Raw genomic sequence first — 14,657 nt, 5'->3', positions numbered from 1 at the left:
GTAGAATGCACAGAACATAATTATGGTATACGGTTACACCCCTAAAAATAGGATATCTTTGTTCTGGTGATACTGGTTGGACTGGTGCATGCTACAAGAGCGGCATGACCCTGATATATGGCATACTTGTCTGTACAGCAAAGTCATCCTTTAAGTATGTTCATCCATTTTGTAACTTGAACTTGAAACATACCTGTTCTGATGGTTTCTTCAGTTTATCTGACAGGTCAGCAAATGTTTCACGTGAAGCACCTTTTGTTTTCAAGTCGATAAGAATTGCTCTATCTTCATCTCTGCAACGTGATATAAGACAATTAAGCTTGGACATGCTCAGATTTGTTCTAATGCACCATTAATACAATTTCCACTTAAAATATTGTGCACTGGTCTGTATTTTTTTAAAATTTGTTTAGAGTACTGCAGTTAAACGATTAATTAATGATCTGTAGTTAATCTAATAAATATTTTTTATGTCTCCTAAAAAAATGCAGTTTCGAAGTATTTTCATTTGCCGGTAAATAAATTACATTCTTGTAGAATGTAGATGATCAAAAGATTGCTACATAACCAAAAAATGGCTTTATAAAGTTATTTATTGTTTTTAACAGATTCGAACAGATGCATTCTCGTTAATATAAAACCCTGAAGTTAAAACATTAAAAAAAACGGTAAGAACACCTTTCTGAGTAATGCAACTATTGAATGTTGAACTTTTGCTATTTCGTTGCATCAGATCAAATAAAATAAAACCGACCTATCAATCACAGTGTTTTAAATTGAACAATCATCTTAAATAACATTGTTCATCACAAAATAAAGTGATAATAAATTACATTGAATAATTCATATCAAAATATTTTTTTATGGCAGTCGATATTGATGTATAAATTAAACCACAATTTTTGTCATGTTTAATGGTTACATTTTTAACAAGTGAGATGCAAAGAGATCTGAAGGTTATTTTTTATTTTAATATAGTCATTTTCTGCCAGGGTTTGAACATTACAGATTTACTGAAGAATATGACAGAATCGTTTCAGATAAATAAAATAGGCACATACTCACAGCAACAACGGGCTCCAGTACAATATATCACTCTATAATATTAAGTGACAACTTTGTCGAACATATGTAAAATAATCCATGTATACATAATATACCCATCTAAAACTAGATATGGTGTATATCTAATTTTACCAAACCCAAAACCAGGGAAGTTGGCACGTTGTGTAATTCGTAAATAAAAACAGAATACGTGCCAACTTCACTGGTTTTGGGGTTTTATAGAAACAAACGTGGGTTCCTTAAAAGCTGCTCTGTGTCTCCGGCTCAAGATTACACATTTTTACACCAAAGAAAATCTAACACCACCAACAACGGCTAGCATATGTTACCAATAGGTGTTTAAGAGAACTGATTCAACAAAAAAACATGCCAATATTTGTCACAATTAGCTGTTTAACTTTGTAAAACATTATCCATGGACTGGAGGAAGCGATTAACTATAACGCGCTAATAAATATAATTGAAATACATAATCGCAATTACTACAATAATTTGACACCTGTAATTTTAAGTTCTCATTTAATAATTGTACAATACACATCTGTACACATATTAGATTCTACTCAGCAAGAAACTACATTTTAGTTATGGATATTAAATTTTTTACAGATGTGATATGATAGCGTTATCAATATGTTAACACTGAGGTCAGATAACTTTTAAACATACATTTACCCTGAGCTTCAAAAACTAATTTTTATGTCATAACTTCTAAAATAATTTGGAATGAGTACTGACCTTGTCCACGCCATCACCACTGCTCCTTTCTTCTTGATGAGGTTCATGGCAGAGACACTGCTAGGCGATGAGGCCAAGGGTTTTAAGTCAACGTCATCATTTTTAGAGCAGGAATTCACATCTTCCTTTTGGTCCTCTTCCTCTTCTCTTGGACGCTTTGCTTTTAAGTGCTCTTGGCGCTTCTTCCGTTTTGTCCTTTTCTTAACATCCTTGTTACATTCTTCTGTGTCTCTGTGTAGGTCCTTTACAACGGTGAGCCTTTTTTCTGACATTAGCAGCTTTATATCACTCTGCAAGTCTGAAAGGCACGACGAAACTTGGCTTCCTTCATTTGTTTCTGAGCTTTCACTGTGGTTAGACATAATACTTTTGATAGGACTGTGGGTTTTCTGTGAAGAAGAAACTTTTGGACTTGGACTGTGATAGTCCATGTTTAATGTTGGACTTGGGTTCCCCTCGTTTAGGACGGTGACATCAACAGTAAATGCTTGGCTGTTAGGCTCAAATGAAAGATTACAGCTTGTGTCAAAAGCCTCCTTTGAATTAATCATTTTTGAAAGAGCTCTGAGGGATGCCACAACTTTGTGTGACTCATTTGTCACACATTTTGATGTACCGGACATATGTGAAGGGTCCTTATCTGGTCTAAAAGGATCTCCAGTTGAACAAATGCCACCACCAGTCGTATGTAGACCTATTGCAAGGTTTTCAGGTGTTTCATTGCATGGGTCGGCATCTTTTTGCAACTTGCCTAGCAAATAACTGGATTTGCTTTCCAGGGCTGCAACATCTTCATTGGGATGTTCTTCTGTTTGTGTTTGACTTGAAGTGTCATCTGCATTGAGTGTTTGTGTTGCCCCCTGACGAATCTTAACAATGAAGTGATCATTGGACTTCTCCATCACTAAAGCCTGTATAGGCAATTCTGGCTTCAACACAAAAGTATTTGTAGCTGCATGTGAGGGTAAACTACTGCTAGACCCAATGCTTGAGTTGTCTGTGTCAAGGGCCAGGTGAATGTCCTGTTCTGTAGCATCTTCTCCATCTAGCAAAGCATCCTCACTAATGTGAGCACTGATGACACTGTCCGGAGTGGATATTGCATGCATGCCCGATGGTTGTAGAAAGCTCAGGTGACTGTCTGACTTGAGAGGTGATGGATTAGTTAGGGAAACTTCCAGATCTTCAGCCAGAATAGAGTAATTCCTCTGCGATAAAAAGTTGGACTGCAGTGTTACTTGATTTCCCGATGGAACCTCTAACAAGCAACTTTCATCAAACAAAGCCGGATTTGTTCTGACCTGATCTTTGGACTGCGGAGACGTGATCAGGGGTGAAATGCTTGACCATGAAGCAATGAGTTTGGAGGGGGTATCGAATTTAGTTGGGGTAAAAAATTTAGGCGGAGAGTCAAATTTGTTTGGAGTGGTAATGCTAATGAGTGTTTCTCCATTCTTCTTAGGAGTTCCAAGAGACCATGATGTGCTATCTCCTGTGTTTCCACTGGGTTCAAGCAAGTCCGATCCTTGTAAGAGGCACTTGAATATTTCTCCCATTTGAGAATCTCTTACCAGGTTAAATGTTAAACTGGAAGCTTGCTGCTCTGTTAATAGCTCGAAGTCAGTTTTGTCAAGCAAAGATGTACTTTGAGAGACGACCAAAGCCAGTTTATTTTTCTCTGAAATTGAAGGCTTTTTAGGAGAAGGACAATCAATTCCTGGATCAGCCTTTACATCGTTTTGTGGACATGTGCCAACATTTCTCTGTTTTTCTATATGATTAATTCTTATATCTTTGCCTCTACTTCCAAGACCCGTTTTGTAAGCAGCAACACAAGACTTCAATTGATCCATTTGTCGAGATTGATTTTTCAAATGAGGTAATCCAGACACCTTCTTAGTACCACAGGACTTCTTTTCTTCAGGAAAAGTCCTTACTGCTTTGCACATGTTCTTCATTGTTACGTAAATGTCCTTGAGCAGGTAGTCTAGTTGTCCATCTACAAAGTCCCATAACTTTTGTTTTAGATCAACAGCTTGCTGATCAAAGATGCGTTTCACAATACCATTGTCTGCTATCGTGTTGAACATAGATATGATTATTACTTTTAGCTTTGATTTGAGCTCCATTGCTTGACAACATATTTGACCAAAGTCGGCACCCTCCACAAATTGTACGAATGACTCCCTGAAATTCTCCATTACACCGCAAAAACTTTTCTTTGGAAAGGTTTTGTGAAGCTTCATGTACTTTTTCCGGATTTCCAAGCGGACCAATTTGAATGTTTCCATTACTTCTTCGATAGTTAAAAAAGAAGCCTTAGTTGATCCTGGGCAAACAGTTTTGAAACGGCTCTTATTTCCTGGACTTTGTTGTTTTGATATATTTTCTGTTGCTGTCCTCTCTTCAGATTTCTTTTTTGAACGAGATTTTGGACTTGGTTTACAACGGACTGTTCCTCCTGACTTTACCCACTTGGTTCCATTAAGGGGTGGGCCTGAGGACGCTTCATCACTTTCACTTAAAATTTCCCCTTCCTCCAGTTCGGTATCAGAGAGATTTGAAGGCAGTTCTGACAATTTGACTGCCAAGTCTTGCTTGCTGGTTTTTGAAGGATTACCTGGATATTTATTTTCTTTATTTAAATCCAATTTCTTTGAGTTGGCCTCACAGGCTGTACTTGAGAACTCTGCAGACACAAAAGAGAACAACTGGGTTAGCTAAAATATCTGAGTTACGTTACACAATGACTAAAAATGCTACAAAGCTGTCTTAATATTCACTATTCAAAACTAATAAGACATTTACCATATCTGTTAGAACAGAAGCACACATTTATAAGGGAATTATGTTCCAGGGGGATTTGCAAACAGGATGAATGAACCAATGTGACAACAATTACAATATATATATGTGAGCATGCGTTATGTATACACACTCTGTAGATTTACCGGTGTACAAATGGTATACTGAAATCAAATAAATGCACATTTTGACCCCCCACATACACGTTTATGCTCCAATTGAACGTTTTATCAAATAATGTACATAGGGGATAGTGTTTATTTAGTATTTTTAAATTGCAAAAAATAATAAAAAAATCACACAGCCTGTCTTTTGTATGATTTGTTTTTCGTCAAAAAAATTCGTAAAAATGTGCAATACGATCTTGGTTAAAACTGTATGTGAGACTGCTGTATCCCAAATATTTTTTCTTAAGGTAGAAAAGCGCTATACAAGTATAACCCATTCATCATTTATTATTTAAAATAAAAAAGCTAAAATAATTCACCTATATACCAAAATCTTGTCTGACTAGAACAAACAGAAAAGTATATTCAATACAAAAATATATGATTAACCTTTTTGAGCTACAAGGAGTGATACCTTATTCCTTGTAACCTCGATGTGTCTCATTCTAATAAAAAAAAAAATGTGACTAATGCTATATTGCTGTATTGTTCGACTGTGAAGCAGCAAACCGTGTTTATCAGGAAGCGCTTTCATTTAGCTCACGAGTGACGGCTATACTGAAAGAAGTCAGAGTGCCGTATTGCGTTCCACATCGGTATTCGTCATCATTATTAATCTAAATGGAACTTTGAAAAGGGAAAAATCCGAAATTTGGAATACTTCTGAGCCAAATAAGGTAAATGTTCTTTTCCTGTTTATTTCTTTTATCAAGTATTATATTTGCAAACTATTAATTTTATATACATTTATAAAATGTAGTGATCTTTTTAATCCAGCAGATTGCACTAAAATGAAACAACACAGAAACGATGCAATGTCAATAAAACCAGTAAGTACTGTATGCCACACACTCACTGATGCCTCCTTTACTCATCACTATTCTTGGTTGTCGTTTTATTGCGCCAAACACACGACTTTGTTTGCCCACATATTATTCCGTGTAATTGAGTGGCCAAACAAAGCCTCCCAGTTGTGGTGACTACTGACAGTCTGTGATTTTTTTATTTGTGTACGCCTGCTAAAAAATCCAAAATGTGGCCGAAGGAAGTTACGAGTGCCAGCACTTAGAAAAAGAAGGTGAGAAACACTGTTGAATTCAAGAAACAACGAATGGTGGGGCGTGGCAAATCTCACTAAGATGTACATAAGGCTGCAGCTAACGATTATTTTTCTATCGATTAATCTATAGATTATTTTTTCGATTAATCGGTTACTCTATAGATTATTTTTTTCGATTAATCTATAGATTATTTTTCCTTTTACCGATTATTTTTTTATTCAAAATGAAGATGAAAAAATAAATGTAGGCCCGTTTTTTCAAAAGGCATGGCTTTTATTTACAAAAAAAAGAAGTATGGCCACCCAGTCAACATTGACAACAACATGACTAAATATTCTGTAACAATGTAAACATTTAAAACTTTTAAAATTTAACAAAATTAAAAGTAGCTTATTTGCTTTTTAATGTGCAAATATAAGAGTCAACATCCAGTGCAAATCTTAATATTCTGCAATAGTATAAGCATTTCAAAAGTAAAAGTATTGCTTATTTTGCTTTAAAATGTGCAAAAATAAAGATAAACATCCAATACAAAAAAGTGCAAAACGAAATATTCTGTAACAACAGTGTAAACATTTCAACAAAAGTGAAAGTATTGCTTATTTGCTAAAATGTGCAAAAATAAAGATAAACATCCAATACAAAAAAGTGCCAATCTAAATATTCTGGAGCACTGTAAACATTAAGTATTGCTTTTAAAATGTGCAAAATAAACATCCAGTCCAACACAGTACACAATAACCAATTCTACTCATTCCAGTGAGTGTCTAACAGTTGTAATGAAGAAAGGTTAGCATGTCTACATGCTTTGCTTCTTTTCTTATTTACAATATTCCCAGCAGCTGAAAATAGGCGCTCAGAAGGGGTCGATGTGGCTGGAACTGAGAGCTAATTAGCCTTCACCTCAAGCCAGGATTGCGAGTGAGCTGAGCTGCAGTTTAAGTTTCTAGAAGGTCAACGGGCTCATAGTGATGTTACTAGTAGTTGACTGGGAGGTGTTTATTATCATTTGGGGAGAGTCCGCTGCCTGATGCTCACCTGCTAAACACCTATCTGCTTCACCCTGAAGCGCTGACTACATGCGCTCTGAATACGCACTGCTGATTGGCTGATAATGCTTCGTGTGTACCAATCAGATGGTTGTGTGGGTGGGACAATGCTGCGTGTGTACCAATCAGATGGTTGTGTGGGTGGGACAATGCTGCGTGCTGAGACAGAGGCAGACGGAGCAAAGCAGCTTGCTAAGACTTTAGCTTAGAAACTCGTTCGGTACACCCCCGTACCGAACCAAAAGCCCCGTACCGAAACGGTTCAATACAAAACACGTACCGTTACACCCCTAGCAGATACAAATGACACATTCATGTTTTTGTGTAATGATGACAACGTATGCTCGCGCGGACGATTGACTAGTTGGTTTTCTTTCAAATGTTCGTTCATAGCCGTTGTGCTGCTATGATAGGCCATTTACGCTCGACACAGTGTGCATACAACAACATTATTAGGCCGTTTATTGAAATACTCCCACACTTTTGACCACTTTTGGCATGCTTTTCCCCCCTCGCTCGCACCGCTCGCATCGTCTTCTTTGATCGTCTGCTTTGCGCTTCGCCATGACGGTAGTGTGACGTCATTATGCGACGCGTCGACGCACAAAAACGGCGTCGACGTATTTACGTAACCGATGACGTCGACTACGTCGACGCGTCGTTTCAGCCTTAGATGTACAGGATGTCCTTATACTCATCAATGGGGCGGCGTGGCGAAGTTGGTAGAGTGGCCGTGCCAGCAATCGGGGGGTTGCTGGTTACTGGGGTTCAATCCCCACCTACTACCATCCTAGTCACGTCCGTTGTGTCCTTGGGCAAGACACTTCACCCTTGCTCCTGATGGCTGCTGGTTAGCGCCTTGCATGGCAGCTCCCGCCATCAGTGTGTGCATGTGTGTGTGAATGGGTGAATGTGGAAATACTGTCAAAGCGCTTTGAGTACCTTGAAGGTAGAAAAGCGCTATACAAGTATAACCCATTTATCATTTATTTATTTATCATCGCCCTTCTACGCACGCCACAAATTAATTTGGACTGCACAAACAGGATAGGATACTTTTTAACCTACTTTATATGTCATGACAATTACTTTATTGCGCCTTAAATAGATTGTAATACTGTGGGAAACACTGGGATTATGTACTTATTTTCCTGCGTCAAATATAAATCAATTTACAACCTTTATTACATGTCTTTTTTTTTTTTTTTACATTTTGGGCCTGATTTACTAAACATCTGCATGTACTAAAATATGTGCAAACTTGATGCAAAGCTGATCTATTAAACGTGTGCAAGGTGGATTGCGTCTGTTAAGTGAGCAGAATAGGGCGTGCAATCCATTTTACGTCTCTGTCTTCATTAATATGCCCAAAATGCTGACGATGCTGGGATGAGAAAATCCAAATATAATTATTTAGCCCACTCAATGTGAGTCATCTACACTCATCAGTTTGAAAGCACACTATTTTGCGTTTTGTTTAGCATGTGTCAGAAGGACGTGTAAACGGACAGTTCCACACACAAAAGACATCCTGTGTGTGTGTGTCATCAATTTGGACGGTCACAAAAAAATATTTTATACATATTGTCTATTCAGCAATTTCCTTTTATAGTTTAATAGCTGCTGGATGACATTTGGGCCTCATTGAAATTAACTCAATTGATGCATTTGGTGTCTGTTGGCGTTTTTATTTTATATAGGAAATATATTACTAATGCGCTGGTGATGTGATCCACAGCCTTGCGCTGCCCGCACAGAATTAAGTGTCAGTGCGCATATGTTTCTGTTGCCTAGACTGCGATTCATAAAAGGTGTTACAGATTATAGGTGTGTGCCGCCGGAACATTAATGTGCAAAAAATGTTCCTCTTTGTGGCAAAAGCATACATATGCACGCAAAAAATCCTCATTTAAATGTACCACTTTTCAATTGCACACACAGTGTCAGTAGATCACACGCAACACGCTATTTTATTTTTTGCAAACGCTGTTTAGCGTGTGGCGTTTGAATCTTAGTAAAGCGTGTGGCGTTTGAATCTTAGTAATCAATCTTTTTTTTTACATTTCGAGACTTTGTTTCGCTCCGTTAAAAAAAAAAAAAACTTACCATGAGAGGATAAACTTATGAAACTCACAAAGGAACAAATACCAATTTTTTGCCCACTGTACCAAATATCAATCACAGTCAAGGATCACCTTGTATCTATTTGCATGCAGACAGTATCTACAGTACATTTACACAACCTAAATGTTGTCATACCATAAAGCCACAGCATGTTGACACCATAAAAAATAATTACCTCTTTGTAGGCTTTTGACATGCCCGGGCCTTTCATGGACAAGGAGGTGACTTCTCTTCATCATGCGGATTGGACTCCTTAAAGGGCTGATAGCATCTGGGATTCTCTGAAGATTGCTTAGTGTGCGCATCATGGAGTCCTCATCATGAAGTAAGGGCATTGAACAGGAAGGCTCAACATGACTCTTTTCACACAGGTTTTTCTTTGGTGTGACTGTGAGATCGCAGTATTCGTCTGGTAGAGTAATTTCTTCAGTCGTGCTGCTAACATTGGGCACGCCAATACAGCCAAGGGATGAGCTCTGGTCAGCCGTGATGCTCGAGCTGCCAGTGTCGTCCTTATTTGTTAAAACATGAATCGCCTCAGGCAAACTAAGGCCCTCTTGTGGAACTGATTCCAGACTTATAGTACTAGATACATCATTTGCATCTTTGACATCTTCCTGAACAAGACAAGTGTCTTTATCATTAGCAGGAATAGAAGAAGCAGGTGGTTGCACAAGTATTTTAGCGTCCTGGGGTTTGGTTAATAGAGATGTTTGTCTACTTCCTGGTGTAGTCTGAATAAGGTCTTCAGGGGTCGATATAGTTTTACATGTGCCTTCATATTCCATAACCTTTCCTACACAGCTGCTATCCTTAACTAGTCTTGAATCAGCATGCTGTGTCACAGTAATACATTGCTCATTGGTGTTTTCATTGTCTGTCTTTTGTAAATGACTCCTTGGCTCTTCACCATGAACACTTCCAAATACATTTACTACACCATCAGTAGCAGTCCTTTGTTTAGATATATCTAACTGGCTGTCTGGGCTAAACTTACTTTTAGCGCCATCTTCTTCTACCAGGAAAATATTCTCTTGTGCTTTTGGTGTCACACATGAAGCCACATGATCACCTGCTGAATCCTGGGATAACATACAGGAAATAGTATCTTCTGGCTGCTGAACACCTATCGCTGTGTCTTTTTTTTGGACATCTTTCTGAACATCTCTCTTTGTATGCATCTTTGAAATTGGGGCTTTGAAAGAATCTGTCGGCAGCTCTTCCAGTGAAGCTTCTAATTCACTGCAGTTGATTTCATCAACGACATACATATCCGGTTGCAAACCACCATCTGGCCCCTTTTCAAGTATATGATGTAGTGCAGCGTGTCCAGCATTGCTGTTGCTGTTGGGTACCAGCTTTTTATTTGGTGAAAGGGTTAAATGTAGTGTTTCCATAAAGCACAATTTCCTGTTTTCACTTTTGTCTTCTGTTGGTTCCTTGGTTGATGTTGGCACATGCTTCTTTCCCTGTCTTTCTTTGTTATAGACATCATGTTTATTATTGCAAGATTCTCCTGATGGCTGTTTTTCACCTTCTCTTCTTGTCGCAGATGCAGTGTTCTTTTTATGACTTTTGTCTTTTTCTTCTTCACGTTTTTTGCCTTCTCTCCCCTGGTTATCACTTGAATGCCTATTCCTTTGCTTCTCTTTGGAAGAATCACTGCAGCATTCAGCATGTTGATTTATAGAAGATCTCTTCTGGTCTTTTGATTCTGAATTTTGAAGTTCCATCTCTAAACTACTGATTTCATCACTAATCTTGTTTTTTCTGCAGTGTCGACTGTGGTCCTCTGTATAGCTATGAGAAGTCCTATGTTTCTTTTCTCGAGTTCTCCCTTTTGAGTCGACTGAAGAACCCAGAACATTTAAAGCCTTAGCACTCTCTGATCTCCGATGCCCATGGTGGTCCCCGCTTTTACATGTCCTGGAGTCATGTCTTCTTTCTCTGTCTAATTTATGAGACCTGACTTTCTCAAGGGTATAATTGTTGGAATCCAAACCAGTTCTATGTTTTTTGTCTGTAGAGTTCAACAACTTCTGACATTTTTCTTCTCTGTGCACTGATTTGTACTTATCTGACCCATGACGCCGGCTCCATGAACTGAGAGAGTTGTTGATAGAAAGGTCACTCTGATCGTCATGTCTGTCTGAAGAACCTTTGGAGTGACTGTGAGAAGAAACTCTTGTCTCAGTGCAAGAGCCACTGGTCTTGTTGGAACTGTCAATTTCTTTCCTGGGTGGTTGAAGGTGAACCTTTGTAGGACGATCATCCCGTGAAGATGATGTTTGAGGAAGGGAGCACAAGACGGAACTTGCTGTTGGCAGACTGGATATTGGTGGCTTAGTCATTAAAATGTCGGTCTGGCAGGAAGCGTTTTGAGTGTACATTTTAGAATGATGAAAAGAGTGACCTTTGCCTGACCTGTAGGGAAAAATTGCAGTTTAGGACTAATTCCAATTTATCGTAAAGACAAAAAAACATTTACTCATGACGTAGACTGGACGTACAGTAGTACAGTAGCTATTTCGGGTTTTGAGCTCTATCTGGACGAATCGTTATGCTTTAGTTTACAAAGCAAAAATTCCGGTTACGAGCCTCCCCACCGCAAGTAGGCGTAGTGAATGCCATATTAAACCCCACAAAAACTGACCAAAACATCCAATGAGGATTAATTTAAAGGGAGAGATAAAACTTTACTTTCTTTTTCCAATCATGGTAACGAGGAAAGTAAGTGTGAAGGACAACGCTGAGAAAAATAATTGATTGATATTCGGATGAATTAAAGAAAGAAATTCCGCCCGATTGCAGCTGAGATAAGCTCCAGCAGGGACAAGCGGTAGAAAATGGATGGATGGATCGTCAAAAACATGATCGAGTGTGTAGCCGACTTGCAGAAGCAATTGGCGGATTACTGTAGAACTACTAGTTTTCACAAAATTGAAGCAGAATTAGTCTATAACGTCAAAAGACGTTAAAAAAAAAAAAAAAAAAAAGAGTACCATATTTTTCGGACTATCAGTCGCAGTTTTTTTCATAGTTTGGCCGGGGGTGCGACTTATACTCAGGAGCGACTTATGTGTGAAATTATTAACACATTACCATAAAATATCAAATAATATTATTTAGCTCCTTCACGTAAGAGACTAGACGTATACGATTTCATCGGATTTAGCGATCAGGAGTGACAGATTGTTTGGTAAACGTATAGCATGTTCTATATGTTATAGTTATTTGAATGACTGTTACCATAATATGTTACGTTAACATACCAGGCACGTTCTCAGTTGGTTATTTATGCGTCATATAACGTACACTTAAAGGCCTACTGAAATGATTTTTTTTAATTTAAACAGGAATAGCAGATCCATTCTATGTGTCATACTTGATCATTTCGCGATATTGCCATATTTTTGCTGAAAGGATTTAGTAGAGAAAATCGACGATAAAGTTCGCAACTTTTGCTCGCTGATAAAAAAAAGCCTTGCCTGTACCGGAAGTAGCGTGACGTCACAAGCGGTAGTGCTGCTCACAATTCCCCGTTGTTCACAATGGAGCGAGAGAGATTCGGACCGAGAAAGTGACGATTACCCCATTAATTTGAGCGAGGATGAAAGATTCGTAGATGAGGAACGTTACAGTGAAGGACTTGAGAGGCAGTGATGGACTTATCTTTTTTCGCTCTGACCGTAACTTAGGTACAAGCTGGCTCATTGGATTCCACACTCTCTCCTTTTTCTATTGTGTATCACAGATTTGTATTGTAAACCATCTCAGATACTATATCCTCTTGAAAATGAGAGTCGAGAACACGAAATGGACATTTACAGTGACTGAACATGTAAATACACGATTAATAATTCAGCTTTGCGAAGCTAAAAAAATAGAAGCTAACCTAGCTGTGTAGCCAACGCGATAGCATAGCAGTCTCAAATGCAGATAGAAACTAAATTAAAAAAAACCCTGACTGGATGGATAGACAGAAGATCAATAATACTATTAAACCATGAACATGTAAATACACGATTAATAATATTCCGCTTGGCGAAGCTAAAAAAACAGAAGCTAACCTAGCTGCGTAGCCAATGCGATAGCATAGCAGTCTCAAATGCAGATAGAAACTAAATTAAAAAAAACCCTGACTGGATGGATAGACAGAAGATCAATAATACTATTAAACCATGAACATGTAAATACACGATTAATAATATTCCGCTTGGCGAAGCTAAAAAAAGAAGCTAACCTAGCTGCGTAGCTAACTTAGATGCGGCGGCGGGCGTTGTACGCTTTTGACGACACCCTGGCCGCCATCAGAGTCGGCAAGAAACATATATTTCCCCAAAGTTACGTACGTCACATGCACATATCGACATGCACGTACGGGCAAGCGATCAAATGTTTGGAATCCAAAGCTAGACTCACCGTAGTGCGTCTGTTATCCTGCTCAAAACACAACACAACCTCCTGGTGTTGGTGTTGCTGTAGTCCGCCGCTCCACCGATCGCACCTACAACTTTCTTATTTGCAGTCTCCATTGTCCATTAAACAAATTGCTCAATCGCTTTATTAACAAGCGGTAACTGGTTGTAGTTCAAAAAGTAACGCACACACATACACGAGCTGCTGTTAGCCAAAAGTCACGCTCACACACACTCAAGTTCTCCGCCAACTCACTCGTGCATGCGCGTTCCCCAAACCCTTAAAGACACAGTACACTAATGCAAATATCACAGATATTACAGTATTGTACTTAGCCGCTAAGACACCGATCGATCCCACCTACAACGTTCTTCTTTGCAGTCTCCATTGTTCATTAAACAAATTGCAAAAGATTCACCAACACAGATGTCCAGAATACTGTGGAATTTTGTCGAAGAAAACAAGAGGCTTTTCTATCGGGTCCGATGGGGTACAACCACTTCCGTTGCTTTTGTGACGTCACGCGCATAAATCATATCCAAAGGAGTTTTTCAACCGGAAGTGTGGCGGGAATTTTAAAATTGCACTTTATAAGTTAACCCGGCCGTATTGGCATGTGTTGCAATGTTAAGATTTCATCATTGATATATAAACTATCAGACTGCGTGGTTGGTAGTAGTGGGTTTCAGTAGGCCTTTATTCAGCCTGTTGTTCACTATTCTTTTTTTTTTTTAATTGCCTTTTAAATGTCTATTCTTGGTGTTGGGTTTTATCAAATAAATTTCCCCAAAAAATGCGACTTATACTCCAGTGCGACTTATAATGTTTTTTTCCTTCTTTATTATGCATTTTCGGCCGGTGCGACTTATACTCCGGAGCGACTTATACTCCGAAAAATACGGTAATCGATATATATGGTCGGAATAATATGAATATGAATAATATGCGTTCAAGAACCTCTGAACAAAGTAGGACACCACAACACCCCCCAAAACACTCTTACCAGTAAAGCATACGAAACACAAAACATGCAAAATAGTGGGCTTTCCAACAGTGGGTCTAATTATTCTAGTTTTTTTTTTTTTTAAATGTCAGTGTGTTTCTAAATACTTTTTGAGCACATTCAACAATACCAGCATAATAATGCTAACCGTAATTATTTTGGTCAGAATAACATTTATTTACACGTAGTACATATAAAGTAAAAATGGAACCAGAGACTAGCAGAT

General features: G+C 38.4%; 1 protein-coding gene across 2 annotated transcripts in view; it reads right to left on the bottom strand.

Annotated features, from left to right (window-relative positions):
* Positions 1-14,657, bottom strand: part of casp8ap2 (caspase 8 associated protein 2) — a 36,780-nt gene that overhangs the window by 3,717 nt on the left and 18,406 nt on the right. For both annotated transcript variants that reach the window (XM_062044457.1, XM_062044456.1), the window contains 3 exons: positions 9,185-11,433; positions 1,804-4,492; positions 194-293 (listed from right to left, as the gene is read on the bottom strand). In XM_062044457.1, the coding sequence (XP_061900441.1) occupies positions 194-293; positions 1,804-4,492; positions 9,185-11,433 (5,038 nt within the window). The remainder of the gene's footprint in view (positions 1-193; positions 294-1,803; positions 4,493-9,184; positions 11,434-14,657) is intronic.

This window comes from Entelurus aequoreus, linkage group LG04 (genome assembly GCF_033978785.1).
Source record: "Entelurus aequoreus isolate RoL-2023_Sb linkage group LG04, RoL_Eaeq_v1.1, whole genome shotgun sequence".
NCBI lineage: Eukaryota > Metazoa > Chordata > Actinopteri > Syngnathiformes > Syngnathidae > Entelurus > Entelurus aequoreus.
Note: the sequence above shows the minus strand (reverse complement) of the source record. Positions and strands in the feature narration are given on the sequence as shown.